Source organism: Choloepus didactylus, chromosome 7 (genome assembly GCF_015220235.1).
Source record: "Choloepus didactylus isolate mChoDid1 chromosome 7, mChoDid1.pri, whole genome shotgun sequence".
Classification (NCBI taxonomy): Eukaryota; Metazoa; Chordata; class Mammalia; order Pilosa; family Megalonychidae; genus Choloepus; species Choloepus didactylus.
The window spans coordinates 84,222,378-84,241,247 of record NC_051313.1 but is presented as its reverse complement, the minus strand read 5'-3'; the positions used below and the strand labels follow the sequence as shown (position 1 = coordinate 84,241,247).

Sequence of the window (18,870 nt, the reverse complement as noted above, 5' to 3'; positions counted from 1 at the left end):
TCTTTTTAATTTGGTCAACAGTTTCTTTAATTTCCATAAGATCATCCATTTTTTTATTTAGTCTTGCAATGTCTTCTTTATATTCTTCTAGGGTCTTCTTGATATCCTTTGTATCCCGTACTATGGTCTCATTGTTCATCTTTAGTTCTTTGAGTAGCTGCTCTATGTGCTGTGTCTCTTCTGATATTTTGATTTGGGTGCTTGGGCTTGGGTTATCCATATCGTCTGTTTTTTTCATATGCTTTATAATTTTCTGTTGTTTTTGGCCTCTTGGCATTTGCTGAACTTGATAGGGTTCTTTTAGGATTTGTAGACCAATTGAAGTCCTTATCTCTAATTTATCAGATCTACAGCTTCATGGAGTACACTTTCTCTAACTAACCAGCAGGTGGCGTCCACAAGCCACCTGTTCTCCACAAGCCAGTTCTCCCCTGCTTAGCCTTTTTGGTGAGTGCGGGAGTGAGTCCTGTGGGTCCAATTGGTGTACCAAGCTTGCGTGTGTAGTTGGTGTTGTCTGCCCTGTATATGGGGAGTGTTTCTGGGCAGTCAGGGAGGGGGGGTGGCTCTAACAGTCAAATCTCCCTGGTGATCCTAGAGTTTTAAAGCTGCTGCAATAGTCTAATCCTTCAGTTCAGTCCTGCCACAGTTTGTCTCTGCCACTGACCCAGAAGTCCTTGGTATTGGCATATGGCTCCTGAGACTTGAAAGTGGGCCCCTCTTCCAGACTGTGCATCCCCTGGTCCTCTGTTGAGGGATGACTATGCTATGTCACAGGTGAGTGCCATCCCCCCAGGGCGGTTCTGGGCTGCTGGGTTGTGTAGGGAGGCTCCCAGTCTGCTGAAATGATGGGTGAATGGGGCTTTGTTAATTCACACTGCTCCACCTTCCCAACTCTGGGACAATCAGCTGAGGTTGCAGGGAAGGCTAATGTCCACGCCCAGTTTTGTGGTGTGTGCCTGTTATTTGAAGCACTTCCGTCACACTGGGTTGTCTGGGGCAGCTCTGGGCTATGGGGCTGGCGATGGGCAGGAGTGTTTCCTGTCCACCAGGATGATGGCTGTGAGCAGACACCCCCCTTTTCTTGGGAGGTTGTGGTGTTTAGTGAATTTTCTCAGCCACTGGATTATTGCCTTTTGTCTCAGAGCTCTCTTAGTTCTGCTCTTGTCTTGACCTGCCCAAATTGCAAGTCTTTGAAGCTTTCTGTATTGGGCTTCTTAGGGTAATAGTTTTAGAAAAAGAAAAAAGGATTAAAAAAAAAAAAAAAAAAAAAAGGGCCCTCCTCAGAGATCTAATGGGCTATTGAAATGCTAAGAGACAAAGCAATTAGGGCCATTAAGGAAAGGTCCACAGGGCACAGAGATCAGCTTTTCTTCGGGATTTGCATACGAGCCTAAGGGCCTGAGCTCTGCCCTTCCCCTTTCTATGTTCACCAGAACTCCAAAAATCCTCCGCTTTTATTTTGGAGTTTTTCGTGTTGTTTTTTTCTATGCCTGTCTCTCTGCTGGGCTGGCTGCTCTCAGATTCTCTGGTGTCTGGTCTCAGTCTATGGTTGGAGTTTGGATCAGTAGAATGAGTTTCTGATAAGGGCTGCCACTGCAGTTCTCCCTTCTCCTTCCCGGAGCTGACAGCCCCTCTTCCCACGGGACTGAGCCTGGCAGGGAGGGGTGCGGGTCCCCTGGCCACAAAAACTTACAGATTTCGCTGATCTCAGCAGTTCCACGTTTTCATGAGTGTTGTATGAAGTATGCCCAAAGTCAGATTGCTCTGTGGTGTCCAGTCCACGCAGTTCCTGGCTTTCTACCTACTTTTCTGGAGGAGTAACTAAAACATACAGCTCACCAGTCCGCCATCTTGCCCCGCCTCACAACTTGCATTTTAAAATCTTGAAAGTATTAGAATTCAGTAATTTTATAAAGTTTCACAAATTTTATTATGGGAAAAGGCATATTTTCATATTTTTGTACTGCAGATGAACTTCAATTTGAATGTGACACTTTCAGCTTTTAGTCGTCAAAAGAGAATGGGGGAAGAGAATTGTATTTAAAAATACACAACACATAGATAATACATATTTAATCTTGAAACTCACTTTAAACAGTTGCTTAGAAGTGTTTCCTCTATTATAAAGACTTATGTGCTAAATAATTAAAATTTCCTTTCCTTAATCTGTTCTAAGGCAAAAGTACTAAATTATCATCAAAAGTATTAAAAATCAGATAATGAGAGGAAGGGAAATAAGCAGCAACAAACAAACAAACAAAAACAGGTGATAAAGAGAGATGATGGAATGTCATTTAAATAAAAATTTTTCTTCTACTTATGGTAAAATTTCAGGCTAAGTGTTTAGTTTGAATTGATTATAAACTTGGATCCAAAAGTATACACACAAACCCTTCTAAACTAATTTCCTATTCATTTAGAAGGAAAAAATTATTATTCTTAAATTTGGCTCATAGTCTTTGACAAACACCACACTCAAACTCAGAGTATAAAGTATGCTGTCATTAGAGAATTTTGTTTTACATTTTTAAGAATGCCTCTTGTTCAGAATGGTACCACATAAGAATTCTATTGACAAATGTACTGTGTAACTCCCAAATTTTGCAAGTGGATGAGAGCATCATAACTATTAAAGAGTATGTCTCTTAACCTTTAGAGGAACAGCTTTGGACCAAAGATAAGCATTGAAAGTTCTGGACCATTTGGGTGTTCTCTGTCAAAATGCCCATGTTCCCATTTTTTTTTCCTGTTTGGCCACTCTTCTGTATTATTTTTAACATTTTTTTTCTCCCAACCTAAGATGCTCTGAGTTTCTTTATCATACATAGTGTCAAAATATGAAGCATATGGGGGGGCCTAAGGGCAACTATGAACTGAGATGAAAAGGCCTCCTTTCCCCTCTTCTTATAGGAATCATGTTTATGACTTTTTAAAAAAAATGCAAAACGCAGTCTCACATTGTGACCTTGGGAGAAGGGAAAACTAAATAAGATAAAGAAAATAATGTCCTTAATGCACATTAGAAAAGAAGATAAACAAGTTCTACTTAAAGAACTTGTATAAAACTAAACATAGATAAAAGCATAAACACATTTTATACATCGATATAAATAGATAAATAGTACTTGTATAAAACTATGTTGATTCTAATTGTAATTTTACAGGTAATAAAAATAATTCCATAATATGTTATGTGCAGGCCTGAGGATATGAAGAAATAGAAAAAAGAAGAACAGCAGGCAAGAGAAGTGTTGCAGTTTCCCAAGGGGTAATCCTTGCCCCTCTTTTCTTCTCACTCCCAATATCATCTTATCCATTCTTGTGTATTTAAATATGATTTAGATATCAAACCCTCCCCAGCACAGCCTGAGCCTCTTTTTTAGTTCCATACCCATAGTTTTAACTGCCTACTTAATAACATTGCCATTTAATTTTCCCATTGACAGCTCAAACTTAGCATTTCTAACTCTTCCCCTCTCCCACCACATATTAATTTACTCCTTGCCAAATGTCCTTTGTTTCCTCTACTAACATCCATCTCAGTAACTAGATCTTTAGTTAAGCAAGCCAGGAACCTGGGAGTCAACATCTCCCCCGCCCCCCTCACTCTCGATCTATTATCATGTCATTTTCATATTCTGTACATCAATTCCTTCTACTTTTTCCGTCTTCACTGTCACCTCTTTAGTCCAAGCTACCATCATAACTAGTCTCACAGACTGAGGGCATGTGAGTAGCATTGCCAGATAAAGTACAAAACTCCCAGTTAAATTTGAAGTTCAGACAAACAATAAATAGTTTTTCAGTATAAGTGTATTTCAGTATTGCTTGGGACCCTGGGACTATTCCCAGACACGGTGTGACTGGGCAAGATTCTGAATTTATACCTTTCAATAATATACCTTCCATAAAGACCTCTCAGCAAGCCTTAATTCAGAATTAATCAAATATTGTAATATTGTATTATTCATTATACATTGTTATTTCAGTATAAATATTTAGAATTATGTTCACTTTAGCAAAGTTAAAATATTAACTATCTCTTCATCAAAAAAGTATGTTTTCTTTCCCTGCAATGAGTAGTGTGTAGATAGCTTAAGTAATGCTAAGAACCCTCAATAAACTGTAAAGAATGTAATAGTAATTATATTTAGATTTATTTTTTGTGATGTCTATAACTTTGATTTTCCCCTTTTTGTGTGTAGTGCACAAGGAATTACCTCACCTCCTGGCTTTTCTTAAGCCAGAAAATGCCACTTTAATGGGCATTAGCAACATTCACAAATCTTCCAGGTATTAAATCAGTTGCTTTACCTAGTGAAAAATTAAAAGAATAGGCTTTAACTGGTGTGGACTTCTTAGCTAAATGAAAGGAGAAAGAGGGAATTAAACATAACTTTAGTGAATAGTGAGGAAAAAAAGTGAAAAAGAGAGAATTCAACATACTTTTAGTGACTACTATATTAAACTGAAAACTTTTATAGTATATAAAAACTGGTATTTATAGACCAGAGCAAAGGTAAGAAATATGTTTCAGAGGACATGTGATTTAATTTCAAGACTAGAATGCTCAGCAATATAAGGGGGCTACGGCAGTTGGTAAAAACATAATACAAAGATTTGGGATGAAGGGGAAATGTGATTATTGTGTGTGTGTATACAGCTGATTTCTATGTTAAGACATATGTTTAGAACTGAGTTTGGGAGCAAAATGCATTTCTGCTAATGAATGAAAAAAGTTTCTTAGGTATTATTATTTTGTTTAAAACATGGTTCTGAGAAAGACCATTCAACAGAAAAAAAAAATCAGACTACAGGAAATCGTTTTATTTCAGCTCTGTCATTGAATGGCTATGTGATGTGGGAAGTCACATGACTTGTCTCAGATGAGTTGTTTTTAGGTCCTCTGGATTCTAATTTTTGGAGGAGAGAGAGGAAAAAGATCTAAAAGTGTGTTTTTTTTTTGTAGATAATCGAGATAAAAATGTGTTAACCCCAAATCTGAACTTGCTGCCTTCCCTTCTCTTTCCTTTGCCTCCTTGCAATAACTTTCTGAACTTGCCGCCTTCCCTTCTCTTTCCTTTGCCTCCTTGCAATAACTTTCCAGCCCTTTAAAGCTACCCAGGTCTTTTAAGCCAAGTGAGAAGGAAAGTGAGGTTGACAATCACTACCAACATCTTAGAAAGAATTTAGTAAAGGGCATTTGCATTTGCTTTTCAAAAATCCTTGTTGATTAAGGATCCCAAGCAATGCATCCTTTGTGGAGAATGTTTAGTAGTTCCTTCTGAAGATTTGGGTCTTTACAGAAAGACTTTGAAGTGATGATGCTGTCTACCTGACTTAATATTGTGTCCTACTGGTAGGTCTTCAACATTCCTGCACAGTTACTCAAAAAATTTGCTTTACATGATATTGAAATGTATGTGTCAATGTTTAAAGAAATCAACATATATGACTTGTGATACCCAGTTCTACAGCCTTGCCATTTTTATTCAGTGCGTCCCTAAGATTCATGCATTCAGATTATTGTACTTTGAATCTAATTAAGATTTAGTTTTAATTATTTTTAAGACAGCTGTTCACAACATAGTACATATTCTAAAGTTATGAAATGCATTTGATTTTCACAATTTAAGATTTTTAGTAGGAAATTAGTTTCATAAATAATGCTGGAAGTTTGAATTCCTTTGTTTCAAAATGACAGTTTTATTACTTTGACTTCGTCACATATTCATTAAGTCCTTGGAAGAATTTAAATAAGATAAATACTGTTTCCATCTTGGCAGTAGGCCGGCATACCTTCCCCTCATTGCTAAAGTATCATACTGGAAATTCCCTTTCTACTGTCTTGAGATTTGTTCTGCCAATTATCCATTGGAACTTCCCTACATATTTTGTGATGAATTTAAAATTGATCTCATTTATTACAGTTACATGTAGTCATTCAAAGTAATTATAAAAATTAGATCAGAATTTAAGAATTTGTTTTAGTTTTACAAGAATCATTATCTTAGCTTAAAATATTTTCTCATAATGATACTACTTTCTCCCTTTTATTGAGATATGACTTATACACACTAAGGTGAACAAATCTTAAATTATAGTACAATGATTTTTTACATATGTACATAAATATTTATTTAATTACCATTCAGATAAAAATATAGAACGCTTCTGAACCCCAGAAGGCTCTCTCCTGTATTCCTCCCAGTTGACACCATGCCAAGATAACCACTACTCTAACTTCTGATCCACACATTAGTTGTGCATTTTCTTGAACTTTATGTATATGGAATTATGCATATTATACAGATTATATGTATGTAATTATGATTCAAATTATATGTATTATTCTTTTGAGACAGGCTTTCTTCATTTAATATTATATCTGTGAAACTTATTCAGGTAGTTGCATTTATCAGTAATTCATTCTTTTTCATTGCTATGCATTTTCTTTGTATGATTTTACTTCGATTTTTTCATCTCTTCTACTGTTGAGTATCTGGATTGTTTTCAGTTTGGTACTGTTATGAGTAATGCTACTATGAATATTTTTTCTTTTGGTGGCCATTTGCACTCATTTTTTTTTTGCACTCTTGAGTCATTGAACTTCCAGTAATAGAGTATGTATATATTTAGATCAAATAAATATAGCCAAACAGTTTTCTAAAATGGCTGTACTAATTTCCACTCCCACCAGCAATGTAGGAGAGTTCTAATTGCTGCACATACTCATCAACATGGTGCTGTCAGTCCTTTAATTTAACATTTAGTGGTGTCTTTTTGTGGCTTTACTTTGTATTTCCCTGATTACTAATGAATAGTGAGCACTTTATCCTATGCTTATTGGCCGGCTGGATACTCTCTTCTGTGAAATTCTTAAGTCTTTTGCACATTTTCAACATACGGTTTTCAGTATTTTTTTTATTTATTTGTGAGAAAATATGTATAGTCTGGATAGGATCCTTTGTTGGATATTGTATTGAAAATAACTTCTCATCTGTGGCTTGCTTTTTCATTTTTTATATTTTGTCTTTTGATTAATAGTTTTTAATTATTATGAAATCAAATTTATCAAACTTTTCTTTTATGATTACTGTTTTATAGTTTGTTTGAAAAATCTTTGCCTACTCCAAGTTCATGAAGTCAATTTCCTGTATTTTATTCTAAGTTCTTTTTTATTTTAGTTTTCACGTTTAGGTCTTTGATCCATCTAATTAATTTCTGTGCATGGTGTGAGATAAGTGTCAAGGTTCATTGTTTTTCCCGTGGTTATCCAGCTGACTCAGCACCATTTATATGAAAAGACCATCTTTTCTCCACTGAAATGTAGTGGCCCTTTTGGGATAAATAATGGGACCATGTGTGCATGATTCTGTTTTTGACCCTTTGCACTGTTCTGTTAATCTATATTGATGCTCGCACCAAGAGCACATTATAAGAATTCCTGATAGCTGAGGATGTAAGTTTTCCAGCTTGTTCTTCAACTTTGCGTATATTATTCTAGTTTATTTGTAGTTTCATATAAATTTGAGAATCAGTTTGTTGGTTTTCACATACATGCATATGCACGCACACACACACACTCACAACCTGTTGGAATTTTAAATGGTACTGTACTGAATTTAAAGATAAAATTGAGAAGGATTGACATCTTAATAATATTGTGTCTCCAAATATAAGTACTTGGTTTATCCATAACTTCATTTAGTTGGGTCTTTGATTTCTCTCAGCAGTGTTTTGTAGTTTTTAGTTCTCAGGTTTCTTCTATTAAAAATGATTGAATTCAGATCAATGATTGTAGTGTTTGCAAAATATCCAATGATTTTACTGTTTTTTAGGACCCATAATCATGTTACAATCTCTGAGACAGCAATTTCCAAAAAAGTTAAGCAACCTCTAAAGTTATTCAGTGCTGTAATTGCACTTATTTTACAAACTCTGTATATTCAAAATGTGTATTGCAACATATTTGCTTCTTACTTTTACATCTGATTAAATGTTTATATAGCACTATTTGGAATCTGTTTTTTTTTTCTTCTGATTAACAATATTAAGAGGATGTTCTGTCACCATAGTTGAGGTTTGCGATATTTTTCTTAAGTGAAAAGCTCAATGAGCTCAGTGGTTGAAGTGGAGAATTGGCGATTTTCACTTTTCACAGAGAAGGAGATCAGACTGGTTTCAAGCAGTTTATCTCCCCTCTATATTAAAACCTTTTAGGTCATTAAACCCCACACATGAGTTTTAGACAAGAAGAACTGAGATTTTGACTGCATGATGCCAAAATATTTAATCAATTTGGTTTAAGAAGATCTGTCCAATTGTATGGTTACCTTAACGTATTCTGAAAATTGGCTGCAATTTTGTCTGAGTTGACAAGCTGTTGTATTCCTAGAATCCAAACCTAGAATTAGATATAAACATGACCCAGAAAATAAAAAAATTAGTGTATACAAATACATGTATTAATGTGTTATAATAGTATTGAATATAAAAATTCACTTTGAGCAGAAACTGACTTTTATGTTTTATTTTTTCTGAATATCACTAAGTGCTTTAGTACATTCTCAATTAATACTTGCTTAATATTTTTATCTCATTTTATTCATTGTCAGCCACTTTTGTATGGCATAGGTTTTTGCTTTTTAATTTTATTTAATAACATCCATCCAAATCCCCTTCTTTTCTAAAGTTTAATATCATCTGATGCCAAAAACTGAATCAAAGTAGAAGACTTATACTCTTTGGGATTTTAAAAAAGAAAAAAATAGCCAGTTACTATGATAGCTTACTTAGTGTACGTGAAATGTTGTGTACTTTCCATATAATGTATTATTGTGTTAAAATATAGTAATAGTTCTTTTTAAAATATTAGATTATATTTTGAATATGAGACTTTATGTTATTATAGCTAGCTAATTTCCTAATGTCAAGTGTATATAGTGTTAGAATAATAGAAATAATAATAGCCAACACTTACAAGTACTCACTGTGTGCCAGACACCTTACATATATTATTAAATTACATACGAAGCAATTTACATTCATTTACACATGTAACATATAACATGTAACCATAAGCACACTATAAGTTAGATAATATTCTTATCCTTATTTTACAGAAATTTAATTAAATGGTTTAATTTATTTTCATTATATCTGAAATTTCTGATTGTGTTGTGTTATTCAAATTTATTTGAAAAAATTTGAGAAAATTTGAGAAAATTTGAGAAAATTTGAGAAAAATTGAGAAAATGTAGTACAAATTTTCTATACTATTTTTTTTTTTTGATAGAAAAACTATGTCCTATGCTAAGAACAGAAAGATACCAGCTTACACAAGGCAGCAGAGACAAACTTGAAGTTTCCGGTAAGCATTATAATTCTTTGCAAAGAAGCATTTTATATAAAATTATTGCTAGGTATGTAATACATTGCATGTGACTTGACATTATAGTTTAAGGTGATAGCATCCATATAAAAAAATCAAAGATGATGTAGAAAAAATGCCACAAGCAGACTTCTGTATTGTTTAATCTAGGACCAACAACATTTCAACCTCTTGGAGAAAAGAAGTTATATAAAATTGTAAAAGTTTTATCTATTGTAGAGACTTAAGAAAACAAAAGAAAATTGATGAGAAAGATTATTGCACCAGTCAAATATAGTCATGATTACAATTTGCTATAATATTTCAACCTTTCTTTTTCCTTTTACTTCCTCCTTTCTTCCTCTTTCTTTTCTGTCTCTCTCACACTCAGACGCATACACATGTAACTGTAACACATTTATTGTATTTGAAATCCAAGCATTTCCCCACGTCATTATGTAGTCTTCTAAAGCATGATTTTTTTTAAAAAAAAAAAGACTGCTTAGTTTTCAATTAAATGGTTGTACTATAATTTACTTAACTAATTTTCTGATTTTAGACATCATAGCTGCTACAATGTGCTACTCAAGAATATTAATATTTGAGTCTTTGAAACATATTTGCAAATTTTCCTCCAGAAAGAGGGCTACATATTCTGTGTGCATAGTAAATCCCATTCTCCTGTACCCCAGGAGAAAAATGAAACCCAGAAATTTTGCTGATCCCAAACAGCAGGATTTTATTTGAAATAAATCAGTCGATGGATAAAAACAACAAAAAATCCCATTTTAAAATCAATATCTCTGTGAGTTTACTAAATTTAACAAAACTTTCTGGACTAAATCATTTGTTGCATTTTACAGGTTTTGATCTAGGAGAAAGCTTTTCTCTGAGACGTGCATTTTGTGAAGGTGATAAAACCTGTTTCAAATTGGGACATGCACTTCTTATTAGAGATACTATGTAAGTAAAATGATTTTTTTTTTTACATTTTATTAATACTACATGAACTAATTTCCAGGGAAATGCCAAAGAATTTGCTTAAAACCTTAAAAATCTTCTTGAGAGTGTCATATTCCTTTGAATGCTGTGGTAAATGTGCTGTTAGGTTATTTGTTGTTTATAATAATCTTTGTAATGTGATCTTTGTTTTACAGTGAAAATACCATTTACACATATAGGTAGAGGCATAATCTTTAGAGAATAGTAATTAAATCCATTTTTGAAGAATTATCACTTATGTTTAAAGTAGCTATAAAAAATTAGATCTTAAAATGTGGACTTTAAAGCATAAGAAACAATTCATTTATTTTATTATTTCTCCATTTTCATTTCTACATTTACTTTTTTTCATGGTAAATTAAAAGAAAAGAACTTAACCTTTATGTGATTGTGTGTTACATATTCTGTAGCGTGCATAGAGAATGTAAGCTGTTTTGTAGTTTTTATTTTTGGTCTTGATACTCATTTCATTTCAAAATGGACTTACCAAAGTTGTCATCTTACCTTTCTTTTCCTACGGATAAACCTAGGACTAAAAAAAATATATATATGTATTGCTATTTAAATATTGACTATTAGTCAGCAGCTATACAGGACAATAATAAATCTCCATATAGTTGGCAGTAATATGAGGATGAATAGATCATAATACAGAAAACTTGCATCATCAGGAAGGCAAGTAGCATGTATGATCATGATGTTTATTCTTTGAGTTCAAGATGTACATTACAGTGTATGAATACATTGGAATGAAAAAAGAACATCAAAATTTTGTTTGGTTTAATAAGCAACACAGATGTTTTTGGGCGAAAGCATATATGAATGTTTTCATTTCCTGATAGGTTGCCTAATTCTTAAGCTACCATACAGGATTGTTGAGAATCTCACATTATGATTACTCAAAGGCAAATAGCAGTATCTCATTGCATATTCTCAGCTGCTCTGTACAAACTAGGTTCATTTGTGCATAGCAATTGTATTTATAAGATTTTATAACCCTTTTTCTTTGAGAAAGTTTCTTTTAAACCCCCTATTTTGTGGTACTTTAGGTAATTTTAGCTTAATGGCATGCTTATTAATTGGTAAGGAACACGAGTGGTAAGGAAGAGAGTAATTTGATATTGGCTGATCAAAATGGGTGATTGTCAGATGGGGCTCTTCAGCAGATGTTACTGTACAGACTTTTGCTCTTGTGGGCTGCTGTTTAGGTGCTTCAAAAACAGGCATTCAAACCTTAGGGCACAGCAGTTCCGTGTTTGGATATTTAGATGTTGAAAAGAAAAGCCTACAGGCACATTTCTCTTAAGCAGAATTCTTTTTTTTCTTTATTATTATTATTATTATTTTTAGTTTAGATGTTTCTTAACTAGTGGTAGATAACTTTAATGAATTTAAGGAAGACAATTGTTTCTGTTGCTTCAAATAAAAAGTTAAGATGCATATTCTCTCCCCACCTTCTTCCTGCTGATTTAAACCCCTATGACTCTGGCAAGGTGGCAAAAAGATTGGAATGAAATGTTTTAAAAATTCATTGGACCTGGATGTAGGTCTAGCTTATTTTAAATAGCCACACTGGAAAACTTATAGCCATTTATAGCTATTCCCCTTCGAACCTGTGCAATAACAAATATGAGACATGACTTTTAAATTATTTTCTGGCTTTTGGTTTTAAATCACTGTGCAATCCCTGGGCAATCAGTGTAAATGCATTCTCTGGCTCTGTGGAGCAGAACCCTGGTACTTCCAACTACAGGAAACTGGAAGGCATCTGGTTAAGCTGACTAGCGAGTGTCAAGTAGCTTGGCTCATCTCCAGTTACATTTCACTCATTGAGCCAAGTATGCTAGGATGTTTCTCTTGCATGATGCCATTTTGATTTTTCAATGAGACTAGAGTAAAGTTGCAGCTATTTATATAATTGGAAATAAGTCTCCTTGCAGAGTCAGCATTGGAAAAGGCAGATACTATTTTATGTGGAAAATGGGGACGCTTTCTATGCCTGAGTTTGCTTTTATTGTTCCGGCATAGTCCAGGTAACATCATGAGGGAAGAGAACTAACAAGTTTGTTGGTCAGGTATCTGTTGGGCACACTTGGTGCCTTAACTTGACTTAATGTGGGAATTCCAAAGGTTGCTCTTGTAGGATCTCAGATTCCCAGAGGCCCTCCAGATAAATATTATTGTACACATTGAAGTGACATAAGCTCAAGAGACATGTGAGGGGCTTTACATACTTTGTTTTGTTTTAAACTCATGCCCATTTCTTCAGTAGTTCTTGGGATAGCAAATGACAGGTAAGTATTTGAGGGTTTTAAATGATTCTGAAATGACATGCTACTTAGTTTTCTGGAATTTTTTTTTTTTTTTTTGAGGAAATTTCCTTAGTTTCTTGTATTTACAAGTCTCTCTGGTTATGTGAAAGAAATAATTATTTCTATTTGTATTGAGCTATACCCAGATAATCATATTTTAATGATCTTTCAATCCTGTTTTGGCAATTATCTAGACAAAATAGTGAAGAATTGAGAGAAAATGTAAACAAAAAAATGTATATACTATGGAACACCTTATTTTCTTGGCATAATACAGTCTCTGAGGTTCATTAGTTGCTTCTATAGAAACTTGTTTTAAATAAAAATGTCCTAATCATAGAAAGTTGATGATTTTCTATGCACTATTGATTCTGATGGGGTAAATTAGTCAGGGTTCTCCAGAGAAACAGAACTGACAAGATATATGTACAAATATTACATGACATTTAGTATAATAAATATAGTGAATCTCTTGATATTAACATTTTAACAATTAATATTGAGATATTTTATAAGGAATTGGCTCATGTTATTATGGGAGGTGACAATTCCAAATTCCATAGGGCAGGTCAGAGGCTGGAAATTCCAGGAGAAGTGATGTTGAAGTCTTAAATTCAAGTGTGGGGGATGCCAGAGAGGAGGGGTTGTGTAGTTTCAAGGCAGAATTTCTTCTGATTTTTGAAATCCTTAGTTCTCCCTTTTAAGACCTCCAGCTGATTGGATGGGACCCACCCACACTGCCGAGAGTCACCTCCTTGAGGTAAAGTCAACTGCTTATAGATGCTAATCCCATCTATGGAATAACCTCCACAGTAGCAAGTAGGCCAGTGTTTGACCATACCTAGCCAAGCTGACACACAAAATTAACCATTGCATAGGGCAACACACTCTTAGCATGACTGGCCAGTTGGCCTTGGAAATAATCCTAAATATGGTAAAAGTTGTATGTATATTGCAACATGATTTGCACTTTGTCTTTGCTACTCTTGAATGAATCATCCCACAGGCATGTCTTTTCTACATGGACCTTTACACTACATTCAGATTTTTACTATTATAAATAACATTACAAGGTTTTTGTTCCCCCTGTGTTTATGATTATTTTCAAAATAATGACTTTTGGAAGTGGAATTACTAGCTCATTTTAGGGATCTTGTTACAAACAACTGATTACGTTCCTGCATTATTTTAACCATCTGTGCTACTTATTTCCCAATATCTTCAGCAGCATTGGATATTATTATTTTAACAGTTTGTTATTAAGTTTTGTTTTTTAACTATAAACTTGTAGCAATTTAAAAATAGAAACTGTATCTTACAATATTTATTTCATTATGTAAGTCTTTTAGAGGGTCTCAAAATGTTTCTGTTCTACTAATGGGTGAATAAGAGGCAGTAGGGTATTGTGAAATGAATGCAGTCTAGTATAGAGTGCATTCTTTTGTTCAGTAAGCATTTACTGAGTACTACTATGGGCCAGGCACTCTGCTAGTCTCTGGGCTTAAACTAATGAATGAATGCAGTCCTAGTTTTGTCTTCTTGGAGCCCTCTAGAGAGATACAGTGCAAAGAAAAAGCTACACTTCCCTCTTGCTTTGAGAAGAAACTGAGATGGATTGCCTTCTGCCATTCATAGACTATGCAACTCAAATACCACCCTTTTCTTATAAAGGCTAAACTTCCCTTAGCATCTCACTGATTTTCAATATTTTCATTCCTTCCCTCATAAGGGCCTGTTCTCTAACACGTTTCATTTTTATGGCTCTTCTTTGGGACCGCTCCAAGTTCTCAAAACTCCCAGTTAAATTCTGAGATCCAAAACTATGTTCAGAACTCTGATACTGAAGCTTCTAATTGCTGAGCATAGTAAAAGCATTAGTTCACAATTCTGTTAAGCTATAGAGAATGACTATTTATACATCCCTTGGGTTTTCATTTAGGGCATTCTATCATTTTGTAGATGGGAAGTTTCCTGTATAAGGAAATGTGACTTAGTTAAAAAGTTGTCCTGCTGTTTTTATGAGATTGACTGACTCGCATAATTCTTAATGTCATCACTTTATTTCCTTAATTACAGTTCAACATACCAAATGTGTGAAATAAGTCATTGTCATATATTCTTAAAATGAAAAAATAAAAAAGCCTAAGTTTAAAATTACTGATCTCTTTAAATCATATGATTAAGCAAAATTATATGCATTACAAAGAACAAATTTTAAAGATTAGCATTACACAGATTTGAAGAATTCATGGAAATAATTACTTGTTCACAATTATAAGAACATTTCTTTTTCCTAGAAAATTCAGGATGCTAAAATGTACCAGTAACTAATTGCTTAGGAAAGAAATGATTTATAAAATGTAATATAATATGAAATATTATCAGTTCAGTATTTCCATTTACTAGTTTTGGAAACATTTGGTATTCACAACATCAAATTAAAGTGAGTTGTGATTTTCATTCTTCAGATTTCACAGAATTCAGTATTGTTTTGGGGAATGTAGAGTGTATCTGTAATTGATCAGTGTGAGTTCTACAATATTCATATCACTTTAGTTAAATTTTTGCTTGAATTTGGACATTTATTCTGTTAGCTTGAGAGAAATGCTTGTACTTCTTATTTGAAAAGCACAGAAACTTTTTAAGTTCAATGTCTATCTGTGAATGCTAGTAGAAGTCTTACAAAATTAAAATATTTTTTTGTTTCTGATGAGTTGTAAATGGAGAAACCATAAACGGATTCATTTATTTAAGAATCCAAAATTCTCTAACAGTGAGAAACATTTATGCCTTCAAAGAGCATATGCATAACAGTACGTTAACCAGAAGAAGGTGTAAGTAAAATGAAATGAAAGTGATAAGTTGCAATTCATTTACAAACTTAAGTATTTCTAGCCTCCAGTGTATATAAACTTTGTAAGGAAATGAGGAGAGCTTCTTATTTCTGAGGAAAAAAAGAGTAGTTTCTTATTTGTCTTGGTGAAAATTAAGAGGGCAGTGTTCACAGATAATCGTATATGATGTGGTTCTTACCCCTAGAGAGGGTGTGGTATCTTCCCTCAGAGACATGAAATGAAAACGAACTTAATCATAACCCTAAATATACTGTTAATGCTTTTAATGTTCAGAGGAGGTTGAAATCCTTTATAGTTGGGATGATAAAAAAAATAAAATTAAAAACTTGGAGGCTGTGGAATTTGAACTGGGCTTTGAAGACTGGAGGGAATACAGAGAAGTCAGAAACGGATAGGGTTCTGGGGAGAACATCCCAGGTTTAGGAATGTTATGTACCAAGTCATGGGGCTCTGGGAGATTAAGATATGGGGGATTTTAACAAGTGCTATATGAGCTAATTGCTAACTAGAAAACATTGACAGCCTACTTTATCCATGTAAAAGGTGGCAAGACATCTGATTTTGTCTGATGCTCAAGGACATTACATAAGCCCCTGGCAAAATTCCAGACAATTTTCTTATAACTCCCAGGTGACTAATGCTCTGATGAAAGTCTACAGTCATTCAAAACAGGTAATAGGCTTCTCATCTACTATTGTTTGGTAAAAAATTTATTATTTTTTCTTCAGGCTCCATTGCCCATGTCAAAACTTCCATTCCTTTGGCAGATCAGGTCAAGAAATTTGATTTTTTTGTGGGAAATTATTCTTATTTGTGAATCCTGACAAAGTAGGAATTATATCCAACTGATTCATATCTGTGTTCATCATGGTTCCTGATACATATTAGTGTTTAATATACTTTAGTTTAATTGATGTGAACTTTGGGTTAAATATTTCAAGGGGTATTTGAATTTCATTGGTAGATTGTGTAGCCATTTCCATGTTAGGCAATCAAGAGTTCCTTTTTACCAGTACACCAAAAAAGCAAAGCAAGGCATATTACTTTTAACTCCTTTAGTAAATACATTCCTGATAAGGGACCTCAGGTTAAGTATCCAGTTTCCATGAATGCTGATGATTCTTCCAGTAGTACCAACTTACATATATGTAATGCTTTAGATTTACTTTTTTTTTTCTAACTTTTTTTATCATTTGGTCCCCACAACAACTCATATGATGTAGGTATTACATCACTGTTTTACAGATGCAAAAACTGAGGTTCAGTGAAAATAAGTAATTTGCCTAATATTCCAAAGATAGTAAATGGAACAGTTGGACCTAGAACTCAGGAATTCTGTTTCCAAATCCAGAATTATTTTGTACTTTAATTCCATGTAAATTATATTATTGTAAAATGGCCCTATGGCATTTACGCTGACGGTAATAAGGTTTCAGTTAAGTGTACTACTTATGCAAATGTCATCATAAAATAATGAAATTAGGATATTCTACTTTGGTAATTATTTGGGCAAATTTGATAGGTATTTATTAATCTACTTCTACTGTTGGATTATACATTAGATTTTAAAAATATCTTTACCTATCTTTTTATTCAATGATTACATCCTGTAATGGACAGTAGAGCTTTTGCTTGGGTGATGTTGTAGGTATGTATCTGTGGAATGTACACTGTAGGTTTTCAGAGTATACAAAGGAAATCCAACATGTTAGCATGTACTTCTGTTGTCCTTAGTCTTATTTGGCCCATAAAAATGCTGTGAGGATTAATTAGTTATTGATCTTAGGTGGTTGCAAATGTATTGCTTTTGTAATGCTTATAGACTTATAGACAGAGAAACGTGACCTTAAACTTGTGAATTAGCCAGAGAATTCACCACAGTAATGTGTGATATTTTCTTATGCTAGTGCTTAGGAATAACTTTATAACAACTATTTAAAACCATATAGGTTTTTGCATATCGATAGGACTCTGCATTTCATAAAATAGCATTGGGTAGTTTAATCCTCATTGTCAGACACAGAATCAAATAGTATGATAAAGTTATAATTTTAATGGTAACTGTGAAAAAAAGATTAAGAAAATAAGTGTGGTAGCCAAAAAGCTGGTTGTTTTATTTTATATGACTCACATAAGCTTGGTTTGCTTTGTCCATTTTCTCCTTTTAGTCAGTACTTACATTTCTTAAAATACATTTATTCCAGCTTAGGTGAGATTTTTGTAATTATAGCTAAAAGAATAATGTATTCAAATAATTGGCTTTAATAATTTCTCTCACATGGATATATCTATGTAATTTGGAGGCGATCAGAAGTTCAATGAAAAATTTAATTAATATGGACATGTGTGGTTGTGCCATGCAAAATTAACATCTGGCTGGTTGAACATGAGATTGAATTGACCAGATGTTTTGTGCCAAGTTATTCCTCTTATATGAACTCTCTCAACTTCCTCTCTCCACCTCAGAATTTCTGTGCTTCGGCTGTCCTCTCTAGAGGCCACTCTCCTGCTTTCAAAGGTTAACCCCTTCTCTTGTGCTCTTAATCCTCTCTATGCGGCCTCCTCTAAGACCTTCAACCACCAGTGATCCCCCTTGCTCTTGTGTCTTCAATGCCTCTCTCCACTGTATCCTGGCCTCTTAGTCCACAAATATACTTAATCCTTCCCTGTTCTAGAAACATTTTTCCTTGAGGATCCCGTTTACTTGCAGGAATAATGTTACTAACCACTTTCATTTCCTCATTCTTCTTAACCCACTCTAATCTAACTGGGACTCCTTGAATGCCATGGAAACTTCTCTTTCAAAGTTGCTGTTGACCTGTCTCCAAAGCCATTGGCCTCAGTGCTGCACTGAACTGCCTTTGTATAGCTGTTATGCTTTATTCATCTTACTCTGTCATTTCTACCAGTTGGAATCTTACATACCCTTGAAAACTTGGTACACATCCCACCTTTTCCATGCAGCTCTTGCTAATGTCCTCAGTCAAATTTCCTTCCTTTTTTTGTGGTCAAATAACACCTTTTTTTTTTACTTATTCATTTTATGTAATGCTGATCTCATTCTGGCTTGTATAATCTGAATGTTCCCAGGCCTCATTAGTACATGGGGTCAGATAGTGTCACGGTAACATCAGTGCCTAAAACATTATGACTCTTATTCTCTACCTGCACAACCATAAGCCTCAACTTCCTTTTAAAGGCTACTCTCATTATTTCTGGCAACCCCAGGAAAGTTGCACAGATGTTCAAGAACAAGTACATTTCTGTTACTGTATTTTAATCTTGTAGGGGCATGTCACGCGTGCCTCTGCTTGGAGTCCCCTCCATG

At 34.1% G+C, this 18,870-nt stretch overlaps 1 protein-coding gene across 1 annotated transcript in view; it reads left to right on the top strand.

The window, feature by feature from the left end:
* Window positions 1-18,870, top strand: part of COL19A1 (collagen type XIX alpha 1 chain) — a 341,781-nt gene that overhangs the window by 17,027 nt on the left and 305,884 nt on the right. Inside the window, exons 3-4 of the mRNA XM_037844663.1 lie at window positions 9,299-9,373; window positions 10,237-10,336. Coding sequence (XP_037700591.1) covers window positions 9,299-9,373; window positions 10,237-10,336 — 175 coding nt within the window. The remainder of the gene's footprint in view (window positions 1-9,298; window positions 9,374-10,236; window positions 10,337-18,870) is intronic.